The sequence below is a fragment of the Astyanax mexicanus genome, chromosome 19 (assembly GCF_023375975.1).
Source record: "Astyanax mexicanus isolate ESR-SI-001 chromosome 19, AstMex3_surface, whole genome shotgun sequence".
NCBI lineage: Eukaryota > Metazoa > Chordata > Actinopteri > Characiformes > Acestrorhamphidae > Astyanax > Astyanax mexicanus.
In genome coordinates, this window is record NC_064426.1 from 27,331,684 (window position 1) to 27,356,892 (window position 25,209).

Below are 25,209 nucleotides of genomic sequence, written 5' to 3' on the forward strand. Positions count from 1 at the left end.
ACGCTTTCTCTCTTGCAAAAAAAAAAAAAAAACCTTTTCTATGGTATCATTCCAAAAAACATTGGAGGGATGCTTATTATTTATAGTGTACAAAAGGTTCTTTGAGTGAAGTCATAGAAGAAACGTTTTTTTATTGTGAGCGTGGAAAAAACTTTCATTAAACTTCTTAAAATGTCGTTCACAATTTGTTTTGGCCTAAGATTGTAATTATATTTTTAAGACTGTACAAGTGGTTCTTTGAGCAAAGAACAATTTCGGTTACATATTAAACCATTTTGGATACAAATGTAAAGAATATTTACATCCACTTATTTAAACTTTTTGGTTTAAAGATAGTTCTTATATGGCATCTCTGAAAGATCCCTTTGTAGAAGCTTTATTTTTAACAATGGTTCGACACAAATAGATTTTTTCTTTGTATGTAGACTTTGGAATTGGCTTAAAATGGCTCTTCCCACACACTTTTTTTTAAATGGTTCTTTATGGAATCAAAATTGCTTATTCGATGGCATCGCTTAAAAAACACTTTTTAAGACCTTTATTTTTAATAAAAATAAAGAAAAAATACTTAATATACATCTCTGTAGTAAAAATGTACAATGGGTTCTTTGAGCAAAGCCATATACTGTACTTAAAAACCTGTGTGGGTGTGAAGAAACTTTAATTGATGTAAAGTTTTCACACTCACAAACCAGCTATTACAAACATGGTTCTTTATGGATCCACAATTGGCGTTGCTTAAAGAACTCTTTGTAGAACTTTTATTTCTGACAGTGTGAAACTATATGCAAAAAGAGATGCCTCAAAACTTCATAACATCAATTTTTTTTTTAATATAACCACAAAATTCTGGGTCTTCTGCACCAATCCACAATCAATTAATTTTGTTCAACATTTCAATTGACACTTATTTAAAGAACAATTTTTGTAAATAAAATGTCTAAGCGCCTGCTTACTATTACAAACTTCCATGCTGTTTTCCAGCTTGTATCCAGCCAAGAACCTTAATTTAAAACACTGTTGACTTTAATCCTTGAAACAGAATTGTGCTGATGAAATGAATTCCCCCTTCCCCTGCATCTGCCAAGACCACCCAACCCAGCTGAGCCCTTACTCAAACAACTAAAGCTTTATTATAGGGCTCAAAGCAATGCGCTAATACACAGTCAGTCACACCGCTTGTGTAACAAAGGCCTTTCAACACAATAAAGACCACTTTCCAGCTGTGATGCCTTTTGTTGTTCTGTTGTTTTTGAAAGCAATAAAGCAACCATTACTGCCTTCTGTGCTCAGTAAGCTTATGAATATAACATGCTGGAGAAAAAAGCAGCTGGAAACCTTTTCCAAAGATTAAACGGTCAAAAGGTCGGCATACTTCAATCCCATGACAAATCCCATGAGTACAGGGGGAAATATGTTACTGATCAGATGGTCTGGAGTCACTATAAGGCCTCTGGCTTTTGGTCATGTACTGTATGGTGCAGAGCTGGTCATATTCATGGCAGTCTATAGCCTCCAAGCAATGTGTGATCTACAGTAAGTGATCACAGATAAAGTAATGGAGATTATTTATAATGTATTAATATTAAGAATATATTACAATAGGAAAAGAACAGTTATTCCCATATTGGTGTCATATATTAGCTAAAATTTTATGAAAAGATGTTAGTTATTATTATAATTTCAAATCCCATGCCCAAAAAATAAATAAAAATTCACAGAACATCATGTTCTGCTTCATCACATCCATCCCTTAGGCTAAAGATATACTTGCTGTAACTATGTGTTCATATATGCAAAAATATTTGGCTTGTCAGTTGTACGCAACCTTAGAAATGAATCCAATACACATGTAAGGTGCAGTACACAGCATCATCAAAATTAAGGATGATTTTGAAGGATAACCCGCATGGGTATGATGCACGTGGAAGCCTACAATATTACCTGCAGCACATGCAGTAATAAATGTACACAGTTACAATGCATTCACATGGACATAAGTCCCCATTCAGACCCTTTGCAATTACACATTTTTCAATTTCTGCTAATCATCAGTGGGATGTTTCTATGCCCTGTACTGAATTCAGTTAATTATAAATGAATTGGAAAGACACACCCCATCTGTACATGAGGTCTCACAACTGTCAACACCAAAGGAAAGAACACAGAAAGAGCTGCTGTAGAGTTCAGACAGAATAGAAAGGACTGTGTGGAGCACAGATCTGGAGTAAAAGTTCCCAAGATCACAGTGGCTTCCATAATTCTGAAATTCTAGAAAAGGTTTGTAACATAGAGGACTCCTCTTAGAGCTGGGCACCCTAGCAAACTAAGTAATCAAGGGAGAAGGGCCTAGTTAAGAGAACTGACCAAGAACCCAATGTTTTCTATTCGGTGTGCAAATGGGGAGAAACTCCCAGAAGGTCAACCATCAATCACTGCATTAATTCACCAGCCTGGGCTTTATGGTCAAGCAGCCAGCCAGAAGCTTCTCACTGGAGTTTGCAAAAAAGGACCTAAAGGACTCTTAGACTAAGAGATTAAACATTTTACTTAAGTTTAAACTTTTTACATAAAACAAAGAATAATAGAGGCCATTCAGTGCAACAGATTGTATGTAGCCTCTAAAGATCTGTGCCTCCACAAAGTCCTGTTTTGGTTTCTATAAGCAGCTATTTTCTCTTTGTGGCTTGGAGGTTTTGCTCTGATATGAGTCAGTATTTGAGACCTTATATGGACAGGGGTGTCCAAACCATATCCAATCAACTGAATTAACTAGACGCTAATCAAGGTGTTGAAACATTATCAAAAAAGCTGATCAAGAAAAAATGGGAGTCTTAGCAAAGAGTCTGAATTCTTAAGTCCATAATCATTTAGTCATTATGGGCTACTGAGTGCAGAATTATGGGTATAGTACAAGTGACATAACAAAACGTGAAAAGTACTTTTTGTCTACTCACAATGATTATAAAGATATCTATAACACCTATTTTATCAACTTTCTTAAATAACCTGTGTTTTTCTTCTCATTTTAGCCATCTTTAACTATTGATATTGAAGCAAAGTGGAAAAGCCAAATGTGGTCGACACAACAAAAACATCCTGGTGGGGTCAACTGTATCACTTCTAGATCGTTTTCTTGTGGTGCAATAATCTGGAGAGTGACAAACTGCACAGGAACATGCATGATGTGAATCTGTACTGTTTAGTTCAAACAACTTTGTAGGGACTATCACATTAGTGATAACCTAACAAGCTGCACTCCTTTTGGCCTTAGCAATCACCAAAATATGCATAAACTGTCTAGACCAGATAAGACAACCCATCCCTAGAGTAAACACACTAATATGCACTAGTGAGAACACTTGAAAGACATACACTGAGAGACATTGAGCACACATGCCCGGGAGGCATTGAGGGGTAAGGGCCTTGCTCAAGGACCCAACAGTGGCAACCGGCCAGCAAAACCCTGGTACCAAACCCACAATCTTGTCGTTAATGGCCTGGTGCTCTAACCATTGAGCCACCACTGCTCCACCACTGCCCCAGCCCCTATATAATTTACAGGGGTTATAATGTAAACTCTATGTGATAATATAATCCAAAGTTTAATGTTTTAAATGCAAGTCAGGACAAAACAACCTAACTGGCATGTACCTCACTGAGCCAGGCGCCAACTGGTCTGTGCAGTGCTGGGTTAAGTCCAACAAGCCTTTTGAGTTTATTGTTGGCTTCTTCATTATGTTTACCAGTGTCCTGGTTTTGTTTGGTAGAGCCTTGTAAATTTTAAATTCTAAGCAGTTTACCCTTTTTTGTCACTGCTTTTGTTGGGTTGTTCCTCCTTACTATGGATTTTGGCACATACTCTTCCTGTTTCAGCTAAATCAGCTTGTTTTTCTATTATGCATGTGAATAGAACTTAGATTCCCAGGTGCTGAAATCCCCATGGCCTGCACATTACTGGTGATTTTAATGCAAATTTTATGGTGCATTCTGTTAAAAAATTCTCTATTATAACACCACTATATTCACTTGGGGAATGTCAGCGGACAGAAATATACACACATTTTATATCTGTTTAACAGCAAGTCAGTCGACTCAGAATAGTTAGAGTCAGAACAGGATATGTGTGATTTTTAAAAAAGCTTATATCTCAGTATGAGCGAGAGAAAGGCAATAAATGTATACAATATGATATGATAGTAACCCTAACAAAATATAATGTTGAATTGTCAGTATTTATTACAGCAAAAAAAAAGCACAGCATACTGTATATTTAAACACTAAATATCTAATTTCTAGTGTTTTTTTCTGCAAATGAACATCAACAGTACTACAGCCTTCAATGTTACTAACATGTTACTATATAGCACGCTATCTGACTCCTGACAGAAAGAGAGAGACGATAAACAACATTTAACTCACATACATTAAATAAAATAAAGCATTCATCATAATTTTATCACAATTGGTGTCAGTTTCTTACCTCTTTACAAACTCTCTGTTGTTTTCTAGCTGAAAGATATGAGCTGCACAGGGCTAGAACAGCAAGGTTAGCTGAGGTAACTTAGCATTAGCATTTGTTTGTTTACCATAAGACTGGCTGGTTGCTCTGTGTAAATTTCAACTCTTATAATCCACTGTGGCTTTCTGTGGCCTTGACAAAGCTTTAATTTAAGGTAGTACTTTTAAAAAAATGCAGACCATTTAGTTCTGTGTGCTCTCCAGTACAACCAGCAGCCTACAAATGGGCCTGGGTAACACAGTACACCAAACTGGTAAAAAAAAAATGCCAGAGGCAGCTATGTACAATACATGGGGCAAAAAAAAACATTTGTGTAAAAATTAATAGTTTAGCCCTTCTGGTCCCCCTAAAAAAAAATCACTAAAAGGAATTGACTAAACTGAATTTTTTTAATGACCCATAATTGCTACTAAGGACCAATCAGATTTTATGACCAGTGTAGCTGCAATCGGAGCACTTCCCTTTCACCCATTCACACTTTTTCTGATTGCATTCAGATCTAATTATGTTGGACAAAATATTTTTCTTTTAGTATAGACAGGTGTTTAAATGTTTTTATTTAGTTCTTGATGTAATAGAGGGTGACAGAGTCATATCTTTTGTGGTCATCTTAAGTGGTTACACAATAGAAAGGTAATTTTCAGAACTTCCTCTGGCAAAGCACAGAATTTTGTAACTACAAACAAACACGCAAAATGTAGAAAATATTTCACAAATTTACCATATAATGACTGGTTTTAAATAAGGTAATTTTAATATTATTAGAGATGTTTTCCTGTTCAATTTGAAGTATAACTGTGTGGACAAAGTTTTAATTTTGTCCTTTTCCTGTGGGGAAATTTATGACGATTGTACATCAAATACGTTAAAAACAGTTTCAGTATCCACATTTGTTTGGAAAGCTTTATAACTATAATATTATATGTGCTGGTATATTTATATAAATCTGGAATACTGGGAGAGATGCAGCCACATATTATGAGTGCTCCCCAATATATTTATTTTAATGAATTAGATGCTGTTTTTGCATTCTGGTGTATTTTTAACATGTTATTACACACCTAATTTTACCCCCAAAAGTGAATTAATTGAATGGCTATGTTAGAGTCAGACACAGCTTCTTTGTCAGCAGCTCTTGCTCTGTGCTGCTCAATGGCATCTCAAGAAATACTGTTTGTGTATTTACACAAATAAATGTGCTGGTGGTGGGGGGTGTTTAAATTAATAATTGGTGCCTGCTATATTTGAGATCAAATTTCTGGCTTTGCTGCTTTATATTAATGTAGAATGTGAAAGAAAAAAGCATTGGTACCTCGTCAAAGTCAAGCTATCTGGTGCTTGTGGATATCTTGAATGATCATTCTGACTTAAAAAGCATCTGATTTTTGTAGCACTATTCAGAGTTTAGCCAGGTTAGCTTAGTTTAGCTTAGCCAGAGCGTTTTGTTGATTTGTTTATGTAGTTCTACTAATCGCTATGTACTACATAGCAGCTCTGTGCATTCACACATCCACAGTTTTTAACACATTCACGTGTTTTTCATCATAATTAACTTTTAGAATGAGCTAGCTAACACATTATCGGCCATCCCACAAGCAGAAAACATAAAGTGTTTTATCAAAACGGCTTGCAGTATTGGTAACCCAATGCTGGAAGGCTGGAACTAATCTAAACTGCATTGCACAACTTGTATGAATACAGATTTAGAACATATATAGCCTAGGGGCAATAGTAGATGGTAATAGTAGTTCATTGAGATATTTCTGTCATTTTACTTCTATCTACACCCTCACATGACTACCATAAGACTGAGTATAAAGTTGAAAAGATCCTTTCTTTAAATATATTTCCTTTTTATCTCTTTTATCTCTTTTTATCCTCCATGTGAATGAGAGTTCCCTTGTAGCCTCACATGCCCCCTTACTCACACTGAAGGTCATGAGATGAAATGAATGTGTAGATAATGTGAAAAGAATAAAAGAAGAAAGAATGAGAAAGAACGTATTAGTCTGAATAGTGAATGGAACAGAACAGACAACTGTCAGCGGTCAAGAGTATGTAGACAAAGAGCATCATGTTTGTCTAGATGTGTGTGTGTGTGTGTGTGTGTGGGTGTGTAAGAGGTGACTTCATATATATGTGTGTGTTCATGTGATGCCCAGTCAGTGTGCCTTGGGGCCTGGAGACAAAACGCAATTAGTCAAAATACAATATAATGTGCTGCTTGTTCGGCCTAGCTCTGAGCCTCAGTCATACTACTGATTTACTGGCTTTTCCAAAACAAAACAAAACAGAAGTTACATTTCCTAAACTTGCCACAAGGATGAACCAAAATTACTTATTTACTCTCTGCCTGCATGAGCATTATTTCGTTGATAAGTTGACAAATGAGAACACCTTTTTTAATGTCATGTATATACAGACGTTTTCATACTTTGTTTTTCTAGACTTTTCTGGATCCAGGAACATTTGCTTTGTGTGATCGGGATGTTTGTTCAAGTGTAAATCTTGTCTTTGATACCGGGAGCAATGCAGAGTACCAATTTCTGGTCCTCCTGAAATCTGACCCTGGTGCAGAACACTGCAGATGTGAAGCTATCCACGGGCCCGTGCATGTGTGGTGTTAAGTGATTGATTTATTTTGTAACGTGAGTGCATGACAACACCAACTTATGGAATCACTTCCCTTTACATAAGTGTGCTGGTGATCTTTGGACCCTCAATTGGCATTGCATTGAGAACAGGCATGATTCTGTGCTGGAAATTTTTGCATGGGATAATATTAAGACACCTGTAGAGTGTATTTATGTACAGTATTTGGGGGAATTTAAACACATATTGGACAGTAAAACAACTATCAGTATTTCTCCAAAGTTTGATTAATGTGGTGTTATGAAGACAGTGGAGAGCCGTTGTGCACCTCCTATTTAGCAAGCTAAAGATTCAGCTTGTTAGGATGAAAGCTGTAGAAGCCAAAGTGTTCATTGTTTGAATTAACAATATTAAGAATAATAACTATTCACACTGCTGGACAACCTTTTATATTCTTTAGACTGTTCACACATCACATCCTGAAGAATTACTTTTTGAATACTTTGCGTCAGTCCGTGTACTGTAATTATATTCGAACTCTGCACGGACATTTTTAGCCCTGCAGTCTGGAGAAGTGATTTTCGGGAAGGCAGTGCGTCAACACAGTAAATTCAATTCAAGCCAGTTTGACAAATCTGATTCACGTTGGCTGCCTGTGCAGACTCAGAGTTCAGAGTACTGTCCTGCTGACAATTGAATCAGAAATGAAGAAACTAATTCATTTAAATGGAGAGAAAGAAAACAAGCAAAAAAGATACACTTGCTTTATTTGAACAATACATTTGTTTAGATTTCAAAGCTTAGCTGAGATAAGCAGTAAAAATATAGTGTGTGTGTGTGTGTGTGTTAGTGACTGAGAGTGTGTGTATGTGTTTGTGTGTGTAGATTAATTGCTTTAATCTCTAATGTACTGTTGGAAAGCAGCCCTGGAAATTCCCTGTCCAGCTCCAGAGTTTGTCCAGCAGGTTTTCTGCCCACTGCAGCAGTAGTCTTGGCTGACCTGCCCCCTTTTCATAAAGCTTTCACAGTATGAAGCTTTGACGAATTCAAGCACATACCGTAGGCCTATAGACACTTGTTGACAAACAAATATATAAAGGGTCTTTTGCTTTGTAACAATCTTTAGATAAGAAATGCAGCCCACTTTGGATGCAGCCTAGGCTTTGGAATGCTACTTTCAGTGTGCAATAAAACAAGGTACATTCCAAATGTACACTGTTTAAGAACTAACTCTAAATCAAAGACCTTCCAGAACATTAAACAGGCTGACAACTGGGTTCCCCACAAGCGGCCTCTTCTCTCTCTGCCCTCTTTGTCAATTCACTGCTGCTTTTTTGGCTGGTACAGTCAACAGCAATTTGGGTGTCCATTCAGTAGAAGAGCCTCTTTTATACGTTGTTGGTAGCGGCCTAGTAGTAAGCACAGAATGTCGAATTGGCTGGGAGTTTAATGGGTAATTCTTTTACTAATGCTTTACACAAAAATAACATTTTAAAGTGTAGTACAGGTACCTCTCAAAAAAATAGAAAATTATTGAAACTTAAATTATTTCAGTAATTAAATTCAAAAACTCAAACTCATAGAACCATTAAGGTTTATATTTTCCGTAATTACATTACATTACATTACATTTGGCAGACGCTTTTGTCCAAAGCGACTTACAATAGTCAAGTACAATGTAAAATAAGTTTAAAGGTAAAACATCTTTGGATAGGGATAAAAGGAGGTCAAAGGGGAATAATAGGATAGTGGAGTGAAGGAGGGGAAGAAGGAAATGAGGTTAGAAGTAGTTAGTGTGTTAGAGGTGTTAAGAGAGTAAGTGCTCTTTGAAGAGCTCTGTCTTCAGGAGTTTCTTAAAGATAGCGAGAGATTCTCCTGATCTGGTAGTGGAAGGTAGTTTGTTCCACCATTGGGGAACTCTGTATGAGAACAGTCTGGATTGCTTTGTGTGAATGTTTGGTAAAGCGAGGCGACGTTCATTGGAGGAGCGCAGCGGCCGGGAGGTAGCGTAAGCCTTCAGGAGCGAGTGCAGATAGGAAGGAGCCTGTTCTGTCATCACCTTGTAGGCGATTGTAAGAGCTTTGAATTTGATGCGAGCATCAACTGGTAGCCAATGGAGCTCAATGAGCAGCGGGATGACATGTGCCCGTTTTGGCTGGTTGAAGACCAGACGTGCTGCTGCGTTCTGGATCATCTGGAGTGGTTTTACTACACAGGCCGGGAGGCCAGTTAGCAGGGCATTGCAGTAGTCGAGGCGTGAGATGACGACCGCTTGCACCAGGAGTTGGGTGGCCTGTTGCGTCAAGAACGGTCTAATTTTTCGGATGTTATAGAGCACAAAGCGGCAGGACCAAGCAACTGAGGCCACATGGTGCGTGAAGGAGAGTTGGTCATCAACCAGAACACCCAGGTTCCTAGCAACCTTTGTCGGTGAGAGAGAGAGAGAGTCGATACTTATAGAGAAGTTGTGTTGAAAAGATGGTTTTGCTGGTATAACCAGAAGTTCAGTCTTTGAGAGATTTAATTGAAGGTGATGCTCCTTCATCCATGAGGATATGTCAGAGAGACACTGCGATATCCGTGCAGAGATTGAGTGATCTTCAGGTGAGAACGACAGGTATAGCTGGGTGTCATCCGCAAAGCAATGGTAGGAAAATCCCTGTGAGCGGACAACCTGACCAAGAGAGGTGGTGTATATGGAGAAGAGAAGGGGTCCCAGTACCGAACCTTGGGGAACCCCAGTGGATAAGGAGCGGGCTGAGGACAGCTGTCCTTGCCACGACACCTTGAACAAGCGCCCAGTGAGGTATGATCTGAACCATGACAGCACATTGTCTGCGATCCCCATGTTTGAGAGTATAGTTAGGAGGAAGTCATGGTTGACTGTGTCAAATGCGGCCGAGAGGTCCAGCAGAATGAGCACTGAGGACTGTCCTGCAGCTCTGGCAGTTTTCAACGCTTCAGTCACAGACAACAGAGCCGTCTCGGTAGAGTGTCCTTTCTTGAACCCAGATTGGTTCTGGTCCAGGAGGTCATTCTGGGAGAGGAAGCCAGAGACCTGATTTAGAACTGCTCTTTCTAGTGTTTTAGAGAGAAAGGGTAGCAGTGAGACCGGTCTGTAGTTGTCAACCTGGGCGGGGTTGAGAGAAGGCTTTTTAAGCAGTGGTGTCACATGTGCTTGTTTGAAAGCAGTCGGGAATACACCAGAAGTTAAAGAGGCATTGATCGTGTGAGTGATAGCCGGAATGATTGCAGGTGCGATAGTTTGCAGTAGGTTTGAAGGAATTGGGTCAAGCGGACACGTAGTAGGACGGCTACGTGTTAGGAGAGCCAGTGTCTCGTTCTCAGTGAGAGGAGTGAACGAGGAGAAAGCAACGCCTTCGGTGGAGGGACAACGGGCAGTAGAGGATGCAGTAGGACTGCTACATTGTGCATCAGTAAACTGGTTGCTGATGGCTGCCACTTTGCCAGTAAAGAATGAGGCAAGTGTTTCAGCCGTAAGGCATGTAGCCGGAGGAGGAGGCGGAGGGTTGAGTAGTGATTTAAATGTAGCAAATAGTTTCCGGGAGTCTGTGAGAGAGCAGAATTTATTGTGATAAAATTCAGCTTTAGCAGTAGTGAGGTTGGCTGAAAAAGAAGCCAGGAGCAGTTGGTAATTTTTTAGGTCTGCTTGTTTTTTGGTTTTTTGCCATTTTCTTTCGGCAGCTCAGAGTTTGGAGCGTAGTTCCCTGAGTGTGTCATTTTTAAGCCATGGCTGCGGTTTGTTTGAGCTAATGGCTCGAGATGTAAGAGGACAGAGGTTGTCCAAACAGGAGCTTAGTGTGGATCAGAGAGTGTCAGTGGCATCATTTACATTGAGTGATGAAAATGAGCCTGGTGGAGGCATATTGTCAGTCACCAGCGAGGAGTACTGGTCTGCTGAGAGATCTCGAAGATTTCGGCGGAACGAGACCATGGTGGGAGTAGCTGTGGGTTTATTTGAAATATGAACATTGAGTTTCATAAAGTAGTGATCTGAGACGTGCAAAGGAGTGACAGTTAGAGAGTCGGTGTCACAGTTACGAGTGAAGATCAGGTCTAGATGTTTGCCAGCTTTATGTGTTGGAGGGCTGGCGACCTGCTCCAGTTCGAAAGACTGCATGAGGGATAGGAAGTCTGTGAAGCTGGTACTGTCATGGTGGATGTTCATATCCCCTAGAATGAGCATGGGACAATCTTGCTCAGGGATAGAAGACAGTAGCATGTCAAGTTCATGCGTGAATTCGCCCATTTGTCCAGGAGGACGGTAGAGAACAATAATGGCAAGTTTTGCTGGAGTATTAACCAGTGTGGCATGATACTCAAATGTATTGAATGTGTTTGCCGGTAATAGTGGAGTATGTTTTAAGCCATTAGCGATTAATAGGCCCGTTCCACCTCCTCGTCCAGAGAGACGAGAAGTGTGGGAGAAGGAATAATAATTGGAAAGAGCCGCCGGAGTAGCAGTATTTTCAGGTTTGATCCAAGTTTCAGTCAGTGCCAGCAGTTGTAATGACTGATGATTCGCATAAGAGGCGATAAAGTCTGCTTTATTAACAGCCGACTGGCAGTTCCATAGCCCAACAGAGAATGAGGTAGTAGTGGGCGTGGTTTGTTTTAGTGGACGCAGGTTAGTATGATCCTGGCGCCTGTTTGTGTTTTTACGCCTTCTGTGCGTGCCGGAAATAACTGAGATGTGTTGGGAGCACATGAACATGAACATGAACAAGATGTCTCATCAGATATTAAGAAAACATGCTGAGTTAAAGCACCGCTAGCTCTTGTCAACAGACCTTTAGCCAGTATTTTCTCATTTAAACGTTGAGGTATGTCACAGTAATCTGTGTGGGACTCTGTTTAGCCTCTGAACCTGTTCACCGCCTTTCCCCCAGTCCCATTTCCACACCCTGGGTTGCCAGGTATAAACAACAGTGTACAAACAGTGTGCTGCAAAATTGTAAAAGGCAGAGCTGGCTATTTTTTGCTAAACAGGCAATCACTGTGCTTCACTGAGGTTGCTAAGCATATTCACCACCACAACCACTAGTGTAGTAGGGTCGACGAAATGTTTATAGTTACTGATCAGCTACAGAATAAGACTCGTCGCTTGCCACTGTGGGTAAATCTGGCAACCTGAGTGAGCCTTGCATCTTGGATGGGCAGAGAGACAGAAAAATCAATCCAGTGTTTGGAAATTGGACTCCTGTACCCTTTTTACATCTACTGCTCTATTACTGACTGTTCTTTAATGCTTCTGATTATGGCTTATAGCTAATAAAAAAAACTTGAAAGTCAGTGTCTTAGAAAATTTGAATATTATATACACTATATTGGCAAAAGTATTCGCTTCCAAACCATTTAACTCAGGTTTCAATTACTTCCATGGCCACATGTGTAAGATCAGGTTAGTTCAAAAACAGTAGAGCATAGAGAGCTTCAATAAATGGACTTCCAAGCAGCTGCATACAAGCCTGACACCAAGAACAATGCAGATGTGCAGACATTGTTGGCAATATAGTGTAGGCAGTTGCCAAGTCCTTCTGGAAAATGAAATCTTCAGCTACATAAAGCTTGTCAGCAAAGGGAAGCATGAAGTTCTCTAAAATGTTCTGGTAGAAGCTGCGCTGACATTGGACATTGGTCCCAGATTCTGGAGGAAGAGTGGAGAGGCACACAGTCCAAGCTGCTTGAGGTCTAGTGCGAAGTTTGTACAATCAGTGATGGTTTGGGGTTCACCTGTAAATTCTAAATTTCTGAATTTTCAATTATCTGACTTCAAGCAAAGCCTGATAATGGATGTCAGATGGAAGGTGGTGCAGGTCTTTAACATTCCCAGATCCTCAGTGTCACGTAGGTGCTGGGAATATGTCAAAGAACACAAACATATAAGGTATCAGTTTAGGAAAACACTGTGTGAGAACGGAATCAATGTTCCAGAAGAAAATGCTAACCAAACAAGATATCAAATGATCAAGATCTCAAGTTCACCAAACAATCACCTACTGTAGAAGTTCTGTGAAGTGGAGATTTTTGGCCCAGGCATGTAGTAAAGCCTTTACACTTCAAATTAACAACCCCATACCAACTGTGAAGCACGGTGTTGGCAGAGTTTAAGTTGATGGTGTACTGTGCTGCATCAGGATCTGATCTTTGCTACAACTGACAGAACTACAAATAAGATCAGCTCTGTATGGATCTGTTATACATGTATCTCTATGAGCTGGAACCAAAGCGTAGTTGGGTAATGCAACAAGACAATGAATAAAAACTAAAAATATAACCTTTTGAAAAGTGTAAATTAAACTATTCAAATGTTCAAAACATGCAAGGTACTGTTTTTAGATCACACTGGGTAAGACTTATTTATTAAGAATTACCTGCTCAACGTCACTCTGGAAACCATTGCTAACCAACAAGAAATCAAATAATCAAGATCTCAAGTTTACAACAGAAACATTGTTATGTGCAGATAAATGTGATGAAGTGATGAAGTGTTATGTCTCGGGCTGTTGTGAATGCATCAGCTGTAAAACATGGTGTTGGTAGTACACAATGTACAGGTTTGGAGATGCTGTACTCAATACTGTTACATTGTATCTGAGTAAATTCTTAAAGAGAGTGTCAGAGTTGTAATCGAAGTATAGTTTGGATATACAACAAGAAAATAATCCAAAAAACACAAGCAAGTCTATCTTACACGGATTAAATTTTAAAACCTATAGAATGGTCTTTTCAAACTCTAAACTAAGTCATATTGAAATGTGGTGGCAGAACCTAAAATGTTTAAAGGAATAAAAAGTTATAATGCGCACTGATCATAACATGGAAACATGTAACTAACATAAATTGGAAAAGGACCATAATAAAAATAACAGCAATTTAGTTGTATTGCACTTATATATGTTTGATTTCTAATTGACTTTATGTGGGGCGCATATGACATCCCAAGAGCCGGATAGGTAATACAATGCCCAGGTCTGGATTAAAGAAATGACCAAGGCAACTCTTTTATGTGTCACTTTGCACAGCCGCCACTTGATGGCGACAAACTTTTAAAGTTTTTTAAGTTTTAACTTTCTGATCCAAGATTTCTATAAAGAGTGTAAATAGAACGTAAACAACCACAAAAATGAATGTGAATGTAGTGTACAATGAACAGTGACCCATCCCTGCTACACGTTCAGAGTTTAAAGCAACTGTATAACACAACACACTAAGACTTTAACTGTGAATTTACATACACTGTAAGTCCAAATGTGTGTGGACAAAACCTTCTAATGAGTGCATAAAAAAGGTGCACAATTACTCACACAGATGTCAGAAACATATATTGGCACCATACCTAGTGGCAGGTGAGGGCTGGATGAGGTATTGACCTCCAAACTGTGTTCTCTGCAATAATAATGCTCCATTTAATACTTTTGTAATGAGTTGGGAAGCTAAAAAAAATAATAAAAAAAATAGCACATAGAACACAAATACAAACAGAAGCAACAGTAGCAGTACAATTTATAGTAGATAACTTTTATTCTGCTGACACATAAATTCTGCAAATATGTTGAACCGCAAATATTTCCATTACAATGCTGCACAAAAAGTGGCAAAAAAACAATGTTCACATATTCACTGACAAGAGATATCTCAAAAGATTCAATTTTCTGTCTGTCTGACCGTACATTTCCTCAAAGAAATGGTTTTCCACTATCAATTTTTCATGTCATCTTGCTTTTTATAGAGTAAATAATACCATTTTAAATGTATTTAAATTGAAATGAATGGATTAAAATGAGAGCATAGAGTTTCAGAGCTAGATCAATAACACATTATATATTATATATTCATTGTATACATCCTGAGTTTTAATCATAATGTATCATGTACATTTCTAACCACCATTTCCAGGCTGTCTGACTGTACAGCCCTTTAAAGCAGTGGTTTTCCACTATCATTTTTCTATTTTTCATGTGTCGTCTTAATTTTGTAGTAAATAATAACATTTTAATTAATTTAAAAATTAAACTGAATGGATTAAAATGAGTCAGCATATAGTTTCAGAGCTAGATTAATAACGCATATATATTATATCTTAATTAAATACATCCTGTATTTTATTCATAAAGAATCATGTACATTTCTAACACATGCTAACACTCAGATAGACAGATTGTCTATTTCTTAGTCTCCTCTTCTTTGGTCAGGTTCCTGATTTCTTCTTTCTTGGCCTGCAGTCTTTCCTCTCTGCGTTTACGAGCCTCTCTCGTCTTTGAGCGACGAGCCTCCGCTTGGTCACTACATGATTACAGAACAGAGAAGACATCTGTTAAAATGATTTTCTACTTCTAGAAAAAGAAGGTTCTACAGGAAGTTCTTTAAACGATACCATAGATTAACCATTTTTTGTTACATCAATAAATACTTTTAATACATTTGTTCAAGAACCGTTATACTGACTTCTTTAAACATTACAAAATACCTAAAACAAACCAATATACCAATATAATGCTAATATGAACAACATTAGCTAAACAATTATTTTCCATCCTCTGCAGACATTTCCTTCACCAAGATTTAATTACATTGATTACATTCATCCCCTCTGAAAGGAAACCACACCTTTAAAAAGTTCTCTTCTGCATGCCTTATGCAATGTCACATTCCTAATCAGAGAGGTCACTAAATCCCCAAAACGAATGGACTCTTGCTTTAATATATACATTAAAAGCATTCAAATGAAAGATCCTTTTGGAACCAAAAGTGGTGGCTGATTAAATCTTCCCTCACTACAATGGCAACTTGAGCATGGCATTAATTCTTTTAAATTCCACTCTAAACACTCAACAGAGGCAGACTCTGTGCTTGCTTTTGAAATATACAAAATAAATGTAAATGGGACACTTACGCCAGCAGTTTCTTGCGAGCTTTGTCTGCTTTGAGCCTGTGAATATGTTCAATCAAGATGCGCTTGTTCTTAAACACGTTTCCCTTTGCCTTTAGATACAGATTGTGGTACCTGTAAGAGCACAAAGCTAATTTACCACCACTGACTGCATTTTGTTATATGTACATTGATTGGTGTTTCTATATTTAATACAACAAAAAATGCTAATATTAAATACATATGCAGTGACAAAGACAAATTATTGTTATTAATTACTACATTTACATAATGGCAAAGCAATGTCAAATCCAAGTAGTTATATCCATAATACAGTTTAATACATTTTTTAACATACAGTACATTTTTTTTATGAATGGCCAGCCCTCTAGGATTGTTCTACATCTCTGAAAACATTCAAACATTTGTAGAGTGTATGTGGGAATGTACCATAAAAAACTCACATGTGCTTATCTATCTTCTTGCCCTCTCTGTAGCGTCTAAGCAGTCTGCGCAGAATCCGCATCCGTCTCATCCAGCATAGCTTCACTGGCATACGGGCATTCGCTGTTCCCTTCCTCTTACCTGTACATGAAAATAATGCCTTTAAAGATACCAAACCTGTGACAGATCTGACAATGGCATCAATTTGTGATTAGGGCCTTACCAAAACCATCATAATGATTTTATTAATATTTCACCAGACGTATCCAGTGCTGCTCATTTTTTGTGTATACCATACATTCACACAGCAGATAAAGAAGCTTTAATGTGATTTTTTTAGGCTGCTCACACTAAGTGAAACATTGTTTTAAAACATTGCTTCAAAGTCCGTATTAAAATGAAAATCCACTGCCTCAGAACAGATTTTATGTCACACTGTTCTAAATCTTTTTGTATTCTTGGGTACGCAGCTAAAAAAAAGTTTTAGCACAACACATGATAACATGACAGAATTTTAACAGTTTTTTTTTTGTTTTGTTTTGTTTTTGTGGAGACAAATCGCCAAATGCTGCATTGCTTTATGATTTATTTCTCATAATTTGTCAAACCATTAACATTTGTGGAATGAAAGGACCTAAAAAAAAATAGGTCTGCTGTCTGCTGGGATCATTTTGAACTTGAAAACAAACAGTAAAATGCCTGATTGCCGACAAGATGTCACTGTGGTGGATATTGATTTGATCAGCTCACAAGTCCCACTTTTGCAATCACTAATTCACACTATGGTTCAGGTTCAAGTTTTCATTTCATCTTCACCAACATCACAGGAGATTCCAGTGGCTGGCAGCAGGGCTTGTTGAAGAGATAGCATTTAAGCTCAATCTTATAGGGCATGTTTTTTGGGCATGGCCAATTCCTTGGTTTGTTCTTGACTCTAACTTCTTTTAACAGTTTTAAGCTTTCTGTCTTACTTTAACACTGCCTTCACACAATTCTATGAAAAACACTACACCAATAGATTTTACTTGTCAAATTCTGTGTCACATACAACAAAAAGCTTAGATTTGTGCCACTTTTACCTGCTGTTTCAACATAGTTTAAAGCAATTCACCCAGCACACAATGTAAGTGAGCTGAATTAAATGTGGTATATGTATTGTTGACATACTGTTCTATGCAGTATAATAATATGCAATTGTGACAAGAAACCAATGAAGTACACTTGAGTAACTGCTCAGTTTTCTACTGCACCATTCCCCCAACCTTTTTTCTGCAAGCCTAGTGAAATACAGCAGATGCTCTCTGTTCACTGCAGTGGGCAGTATTATAATAATCAGCAAGTTTGCTGCATTTGTGATCCAAATGAACTTTTAGGATTGTCATGGAAACACCACATGGAAGAAAAGACCTGCTAAAGAGTAATGAACTTGCTATTCATGCCACTAGATGGTGCTCTGTACTTTAAGATCCTCCCTTTAAACCAACGTGTGGACCAATTAGGTAACTGCAAACGTCCACTTTTAGAGTTAACTGTTAATAATCACTTTGAACGGAAAATTGTTGGTTTATTTGACAAAGGCAAAGTGGCTGCAATTTAAATTGCTTAGGCAGCTAATTGTGTAGGAATATGCTGTACATTAATACTATTGTATTAAATGGAATGCTTGCCCACAATAAAATCAGTTCAGTATATTTTAACTGCATTTTTATACAGTACATAAAAGGTCTGATCCTATTCATTCAACATTCAACTTGGCCTATTTGCTTATTTATATATATAAACTCTCGGAACTACCAATAATGAGATACATATTGCTGTCTAAAACAAGATGTACAATATGTTAAGAAACTAATAAGGACATACTAAAAAAATCTTTGTCAGATGATGAATCAGGAAAAACCATAACCATAAAGAGGCGAATCTGCTATCAGCTTAAAGCAGTTATTATCAAGTGCCCTTACCGAGCCCCATGTGACGACCCTTCCTCCGTGCCAGCATGTTCTTGCGACAGCGGGCACGGGAGTGAACTGTTACAGGCTTCTTAATGATCAACCCATCCTTCACCAGTTTACGAATCTGCTGTCCTAAAAGATGAGGTAAAAACAGACATAAAAAAATTAAATTATAATGATACATGCTACAAGATACAAACTTGCATGTAAGATCCTGATCTGATTTTCTTACGAGAGTTGGCATTGGCAATTTCATTGGTTTCATTTGGATCCAGCCATATTTTCTTTTTGCCACAGTGCAAGACGCTGGACGCCAGCCTCTTCTGAAGCCTGAGCATGCTGTATGAGAGGACAAAAAAATGTGTGTATGAGCTTCAGTGAAATCTTAAGGGAAGACATATATATATTGTTTCATGAAATATTGGTAACAATGTAAGTTGCTTGTGTCTCACTTTGAATTAAAAACATATGTCCAAAAGGTGTGTAGATACCTGCTAATACAACAGTTTATTTTTGGACTCAAGGATACAATAAAGAATTTGTTTCTTTTTTTTATTCTTTATTTTTCTGGGAAGGCTCTATTCTAAATGCCAGAATATTGCTGTGAGGATTTCACTGCATTGAGCCCAAAAAGCATTTCCCCTGGCCTGCATCTAGCTCAGTTCAGTCTATCCTGTTCTAAAATGATCATAAAAGGTTTAGTACTAAGGTTGGGTGATTGGTTTAAAATATTAGGTCACCCTTGCTCACTCATCCAACATTACCTTTCCTAGAAAAGTAGAGAAAAATAAACAAACAAAAAAGACTGATAACAGAATAAGGAATTTAAAGGGTTACCTAAACTAATGTGTGTGTTTAGCAACTTAAATCACAAAAAGGCTGTTTGTGCTGAAACATATGATGTAGACTGCATTGTGTAGTGTACGGTACCACAACTTTATAGTTAAAAATAGCAAGTATCAGCTCAGTCCATAAGACATTAATAATGACCTATTATGTACACTAACTGTCAAAAGTTTTAGAACACCCATAGAACAAGGCTTTATTGCCAAGTGAGTCAAATAAAAATAAAATATCTTTACCTTTTTAAGGATTAAAACATTAGCTAAGTTAGAGGTACCTTAGCTGAACAGCCAACCGGCGTATCTTCACCTGGTAATGTTAGCTTTTTTTTAAGCTAGGCTAGTTAACTAGCTAGCTAGCGTATCTATTCAGGGCATGTCTCGACATGTCGACAGACAGACAGAAGCCTAGACTTGGACCTACAGTAGCATTTAAGCTCATTCTGCATGACTTACACACATATAAATGGCGAGTCTGACTATAATAGCTAACGTTAGCTTTATTTTCTTTATGTAGATTAACGTTATCCTTAAAAACATGGTTTCTAACGTAGTTAGTTGAGTTAGCTAGTTTGTTAACTAGCTAGGTTAGCTAGCTAACCTAACCTAGGTTTTTGTAGCTTATTTATGCATTTCCAAAGCTTAGTTTATTTACATTGCTACCGATTAATACCAATGGATTGTGTGCTAAAATCACAATATACTTTTTTATTTAACGTTAGTTAGTGTGTTTTAATGTAGCTAAATGCAAAATTCCATGTAAGATAGTTACCATTTCCATTACCATTACTGTAACTTCCATTTACAGTTATAGACTGGACCTGAATATCTTAAATGGCAAAAATAAACGGAAAAGGGAGTATTCTACAACTGTACAACAAACCCGTAGTGTATTTTTTTTATATTTATATATAACTGTTATTTATATTGGTATTTTATGTTGTGTTTTATTTCATAGTGGATTTTATCGTGCTTTCAAATTGTCCTGACTCAGTTTGTATCGAAACGATAGAGCTGCGCATGCGTCATTCAGAAAAGCAGACTCAACTAAATGAAATAAAATATCCTTATTATTTTAAGAATCATAACATTAACTAGTTGAGTTAGTGTTACCTCAGCCGGGCTGTCTTAACTCTTAGATATTATGTTAGCTAAATAACTAGTTCACCTGTGTGTAGCTATATTCAGGGCATGTCTCGACATGTCAACACACTGACAGAAGCCTAGACCTGGACCTACAGTGTCCATGGATAAGTAACGTTAACGTTATAACACACAGATAACTTACACTGCGAGTCTGGCAGAATAATAAACTATTGTCTCGTTACTTCTCAAAAACATGGCGAGTTTATAACGTAGCTATTTAGTAGCGCTAGGTAACGGTAGTTAACCACCTAACCTACTACACTCACAGTGGTGCAAGACATGAAATGAACCACATCTACTCTAAACATCTGCTTAAAAATCTTAAAAAAACACAATATTCTCTAAAATAGTCTCTAATTCTCACCTCATAGCTGCTGGTCAGCTGGGTCAGCTTTTTAACTGCTAAACTCACACAGAGAGCATCTTACAGCAGAAACCATGGGCTGTACCAATACCGATTCAAAACATAGCGCACCAAACACTGCTTAACCTGCTGATTGTTAAGAAACATGGGCATACTGCTTCAAAATGTTTTATATTTTGTTTATATAGCTATTTAAAACTCTTACAATGCATATTCATTTATTTAATGATGAGGTGACAATATGGACCGACGTTTCTATCCTACCAGACTCCCCTGCCATGATCACAAATGGTATGACCCACATATACAACACAGAGCCACATGGTAGGTTGTGCTGGAAATTACTACAGCAAGGTAAAACACTGGCTAAAAACCTAGCAAGAAAGAAGTTTATTTAAAAAGCTAATTAATTATGTAAATAATGGTTCATAAATACACTTAAAAAAAATTAGTACTGTGAAAAAACAAAAATAATAAATAAATGTTTTGTCACAAATGATAAATTAATTAACAAAAATGTACATTTATTAATTAAATAATTTACTTATTTACTTTCATTCCATATTAAAAGAAACATGGAATAAATGTATTGTTTTTCCTTTTTTAATTTATTTAATTTATTAAAAAACACTGTTTATATATACAGTCTTATGAAAAAATGTTGAACATCCTTTGCAATTTTTAATCAGATCCTTATAGATAGTTATCAAGCCTTTAATAACATAAAAATAAATAGATACAAATCAGTGTGCCAATGTTACCTGTGTTTGGACCCCCTAAGCAGTGCAAGGGCTAAGATATAAGCAAAGCAGAAGCCGAACCAACATCTTTACTTTAAAAATGATCTGACCATTAGGAAAGGAGAAAAGAGAAAGGAGGAAAAGGTGAATCTGTGAGATGTAAAAACCTCTGGGAGAGAACTGTTTGTATACTGGTGGGATGGACAGACTAAAGCAAAAATTTTACGAATCTACCGGTAAATGGAAGACAAAGAAAGAAAATATTAACTGTGACTACATCACACAACTCAAAGTTTCATGTGCTACAAAAAATTAAGAGAAGCCAAATTTGGTAGAAAAAATAAACTGCATTTTATGAAAGAAAACCTTCACAACTGTAAAGCTTAGGAATCTGTCTGATGCTGTGGATGCACATTGGTTATACTGGTGGACTAGCTTGAGAAAACTCCTAGAGAGGAACGTTCTTATGCTTGTAGGACGGATAAAACAAATCCCCCAAGAACCTACATAAATGTGTGCTACAAAATGTGTTTTTTGTAAAAAGTCTGCAGGTACAATTATATGTTCACTATCATCCAAAACCTTCTGTCTTTTTGTTTACTGTTGTTCTCACAAATGGGCCAACAATAATACTGACTTTCATTGAAAGTTAAAAGGCATCATTATTTTTTCTGTTGCCTATATTTTTTGTGTAATTGTGGTGATGTGTGTTAAACCAAGAAAATAGCAAAGTATTGGTTTATTACAAAATACATTAAATATCTCAGTCTAACACCTCATAATGAATGAGCCATTTGCTCTAGAGAGAAAAATACACTGAATTTATTGTATGAGATTTATATGGATATTTTCCCCCTGTTGCACATCTATTCCTGTATAGTTGAACAAATTGTGTTATTTTTAACAAACTGAATATTGCAGTTAAACACAATTAATCACAATTTCAGCTGCTCAAATCATTATCCTTGCCACTCCAAACCTACATAATTATAATTGCACTGCCTTGACTCAGAACGAGTGTGTAATTGTACTGTAATGTATTGTTAGTTCCCTTTACCTCCCTCTGTGTTTAATTATGGGACATTATGTTACAGAAGGAATCCCTTTAGAGAAGGCTTTGTTCTTTGTTCCACCCAGGCTTTAAATAATCTTACCTCACCTTCTAACAGGAAAACCTCTCTGCTTATCGCCATGATTGTGTACGGTGGCCGAGAAAGCCCAGCGCAGTGCAAATAGAAAAGCGCTGCAAAAGCACAAAACACATCCATCAAAATTACAACACAGGCGCAGCAAAAAGAAAAACGCGCTGCAAATAGAAAAACGCGCTGCAAAAAGAAAAACGCGCTGCAAATAGAACCACAACACAACGGAAGTGAGTCACAACACAACGGAATTTTCCCGGGGGACCTTAAAAGATGCTGTACCAGCTGTATACAAAGGACAATAAGTGGCAAACAAGCTTCTGAAAAGTAAGTAATGTTTATTACCTGTGATTACCACGGTTGTGTGCATATTATTAAAAGTTCTGCTTCACAAAATGCCTTGTTTGCCACTTATTGTCCTTTGTACACATAGTGAAGTCCGAGACGTTACTGAAGACGCAGCTTAGCTGGTACAGTATCTTTTAAGGTCCCCCGGGAAAATTCCGTTGTGTTGTGACTCACTTCCGTTGTGTATTTGCAGCGCGTTTTTCTTTTTGCAGCACGTTTTTCTATTTGCTGCGCCTGTGTTGTAATTTTGATGGATGTGTTTTGTGCTTTTGCAGCGCTTTTCAATTTGCACTGCGTTGGGCTTTCTCGGCCACCGTATGATTGTCTTCATTTACATAAGTCTGGTTCTAAATAAAGCTTACATATGTTAACTTATTGTGTGAACATTATGGCCAAACATAACACCTAACGTTGAAAGGCATTGTTAGGGGGATGACATAATACTTGTTCTCAATATTGTTGTCAGGTTAATAAATGATTTGCTCCGTTTTGGGATAATGCTTTAGTTAACCCAATGGGACAGTCTATTAAATAGATGAAACATAGTTTAATATATGGACATAAACTCAATTTAATTTTATGATTGTGCCAGTGAGCCACTGTGAAACTTTTGTCAAATATCCCATCTTAGTTCTCCCTCCGAGTTCCAAAATACAGCACTTTTGCATTTGGTGCATAGTGTTGCCTATGCAAAAAAATAAGTCAACTGATGAGCACAAACAAATAGAAAGGATAGGGGAACAGATTGGAAAATAAATTCTGTGGAAATGTTCGAAAATATATCTGTTTCCTTCTTCTACCTCTTTGTTTGTGACTTAATTTCAAGATGGCAGCACCCAGAGTACTACCTCAAGGGGACTGTGTGTATAAACATACGTGTTTTTTTAACTACCTGTTCACTTGTTAATGGTGTAAAAATAACAATATCTTTCTATTTCTTTGCATCACTAGCATTGTAAGCCTGTTAAGAGCATCAGCTTAAAGTGCTGTGTAGCCCCACCTACTGTTAATTTACATGTATTTGCATGCTGGTGAAGCTGAGAATAAAAAAGCCAAAGCCAAACTGAAGCTTTTATTTTTCTTTTCACAATTAGCTTTTTTAAATGGCAAAAAAAATCATTTTATTGAAATTTTATTTTTGTCACATATGACCCATGCTTAAACGAAAGTTAAATTCCAAATGAACTGATATAATTTTGTTTTTCACATGTTTGGAAAAGGAAAGCCCAAAGCGGTATTGGCATTTACATTTTCTAATGTTAATTTACCTCCCATACACTTTAAAAAGTGATTTTGTGTTTTATTCAGAAGAACTAATATTATTAAGTTGAGTGAACTTACCGGCCAGTACAACTCAATAAAATTTCAGAGAACTTCAACCTGAAAACTTAAGAATGCTTGTTGTGCCAATTAAAAAAACGATTTCAACCAAATTTTACTATACATGTGCCAAAACTTTTTCATTAGTGTTGGTTGGTTCCCACAGCTTTCCCATAAGGCTCCTGTCACCATATATGTGCATATTGGGTGTGGCCTCTCCCTTACTTACCATGTTTGTGTTGTCTGCTGCCCAAAGCTACCTTATCCTTGGCATGCGTTAGTGTGATATATGTGTTGATAGTTGATTGCCTGTTGTAGGCTGGAAGAGCAAGCTACCTTTATTCTGTGTTTCTAGTTGTCACAGTATGTTGTCTTGGAACTATAGTGTTCATTCTTATATATATATATATATATATATATATATATATATATATATATATATATATATATATATATATATATATATAGGCAAAGTTATATATATATATATATATATATATATATATATATATATATAACTTTGCCTATATATATATATATATACAGTGGGTCCAAGAAGTATTTGATCCCTTGCTGATTTTCTTCGTTGGCCCACTAATAAAGACATGATCATTCTATACTTTTAATGGTAGATGTATTCTTACATGGAGAGACAGAATATTAAAAAGAAAATCCAGAAAATAAATCTAAGGAATATATATTAATTGATTTGTATTTCATGGAGTGAAATAAGTATTTGATCCCTTAGTATTCATTAGCAGTTCTGGCTTTTACAGACCAGTTAGACACTCCCAATCAACTTGTTACCTGACCTGAAGCCACCTGTTCTCACTAATCACTTGTGTGAAAAACACCTGTCCACAGAATCAGACAGATCACACAGATTTCAAGTCTCCAACATGGG

General features: G+C 37.1%; 1 protein-coding gene across 2 annotated transcripts; it reads right to left on the reverse strand.

The window, feature by feature from the left end:
• Positions 1–14,635: 14,635 nt before the first annotated feature.
• On the reverse strand, positions 14,636–20,858 carry rpl19 (ribosomal protein L19). Of its 2 annotated transcripts, none has more exons than XM_007256297.4 (6): positions 20,756–20,858; positions 18,636–18,742; positions 18,413–18,535; positions 16,472–16,592; positions 16,032–16,142; positions 14,636–15,421 (listed from the first exon to the last, which is right to left on the reverse strand). In XM_007256297.4, exons 1-6 carry the CDS (start codon positions 20,758–20,760, stop codon positions 15,301–15,303), a joined length of 588 nt encoding a protein of 195 aa, XP_007256359.1. In that variant the 5' UTR covers positions 20,761–20,858; the 3' UTR covers positions 14,636–15,300. The 2 variants fall into 2 exon arrangements, with proteins under 2 accessions (XP_007256359.1, XP_049324117.1); XM_049468160.1 differs by having other exon boundaries at positions 20,534–20,758.
• Positions 20,859–25,209: the final 4,351 nt, after the last annotated feature.

What these genes read in the sequence shown, in the direction of transcription:
- rpl19 (XM_049468160.1), bottom strand. Translation starts at nt 20,586, where the DNA reads ATGTTTTTGAGAAGTAACGAGACAATAGTTTATTATTCTGCCAGACTC. An exon ending in AATTGCCAATGCCAACTCTC is followed by an intron (nt 18,536 to 18,635) that starts GTAAGAAAATCA and finishes CTCATCTTTTAG; the next exon opens with GACAGCAGATTCGTAAACTG. An exon ending in AAGAAGATAGATAAGCACAT is followed by an intron (nt 16,143 to 16,471) that starts GTGAGTTTTTTA and finishes GTGCTCTTACAG; the next exon opens with GTACCACAATCTGTATCTAA.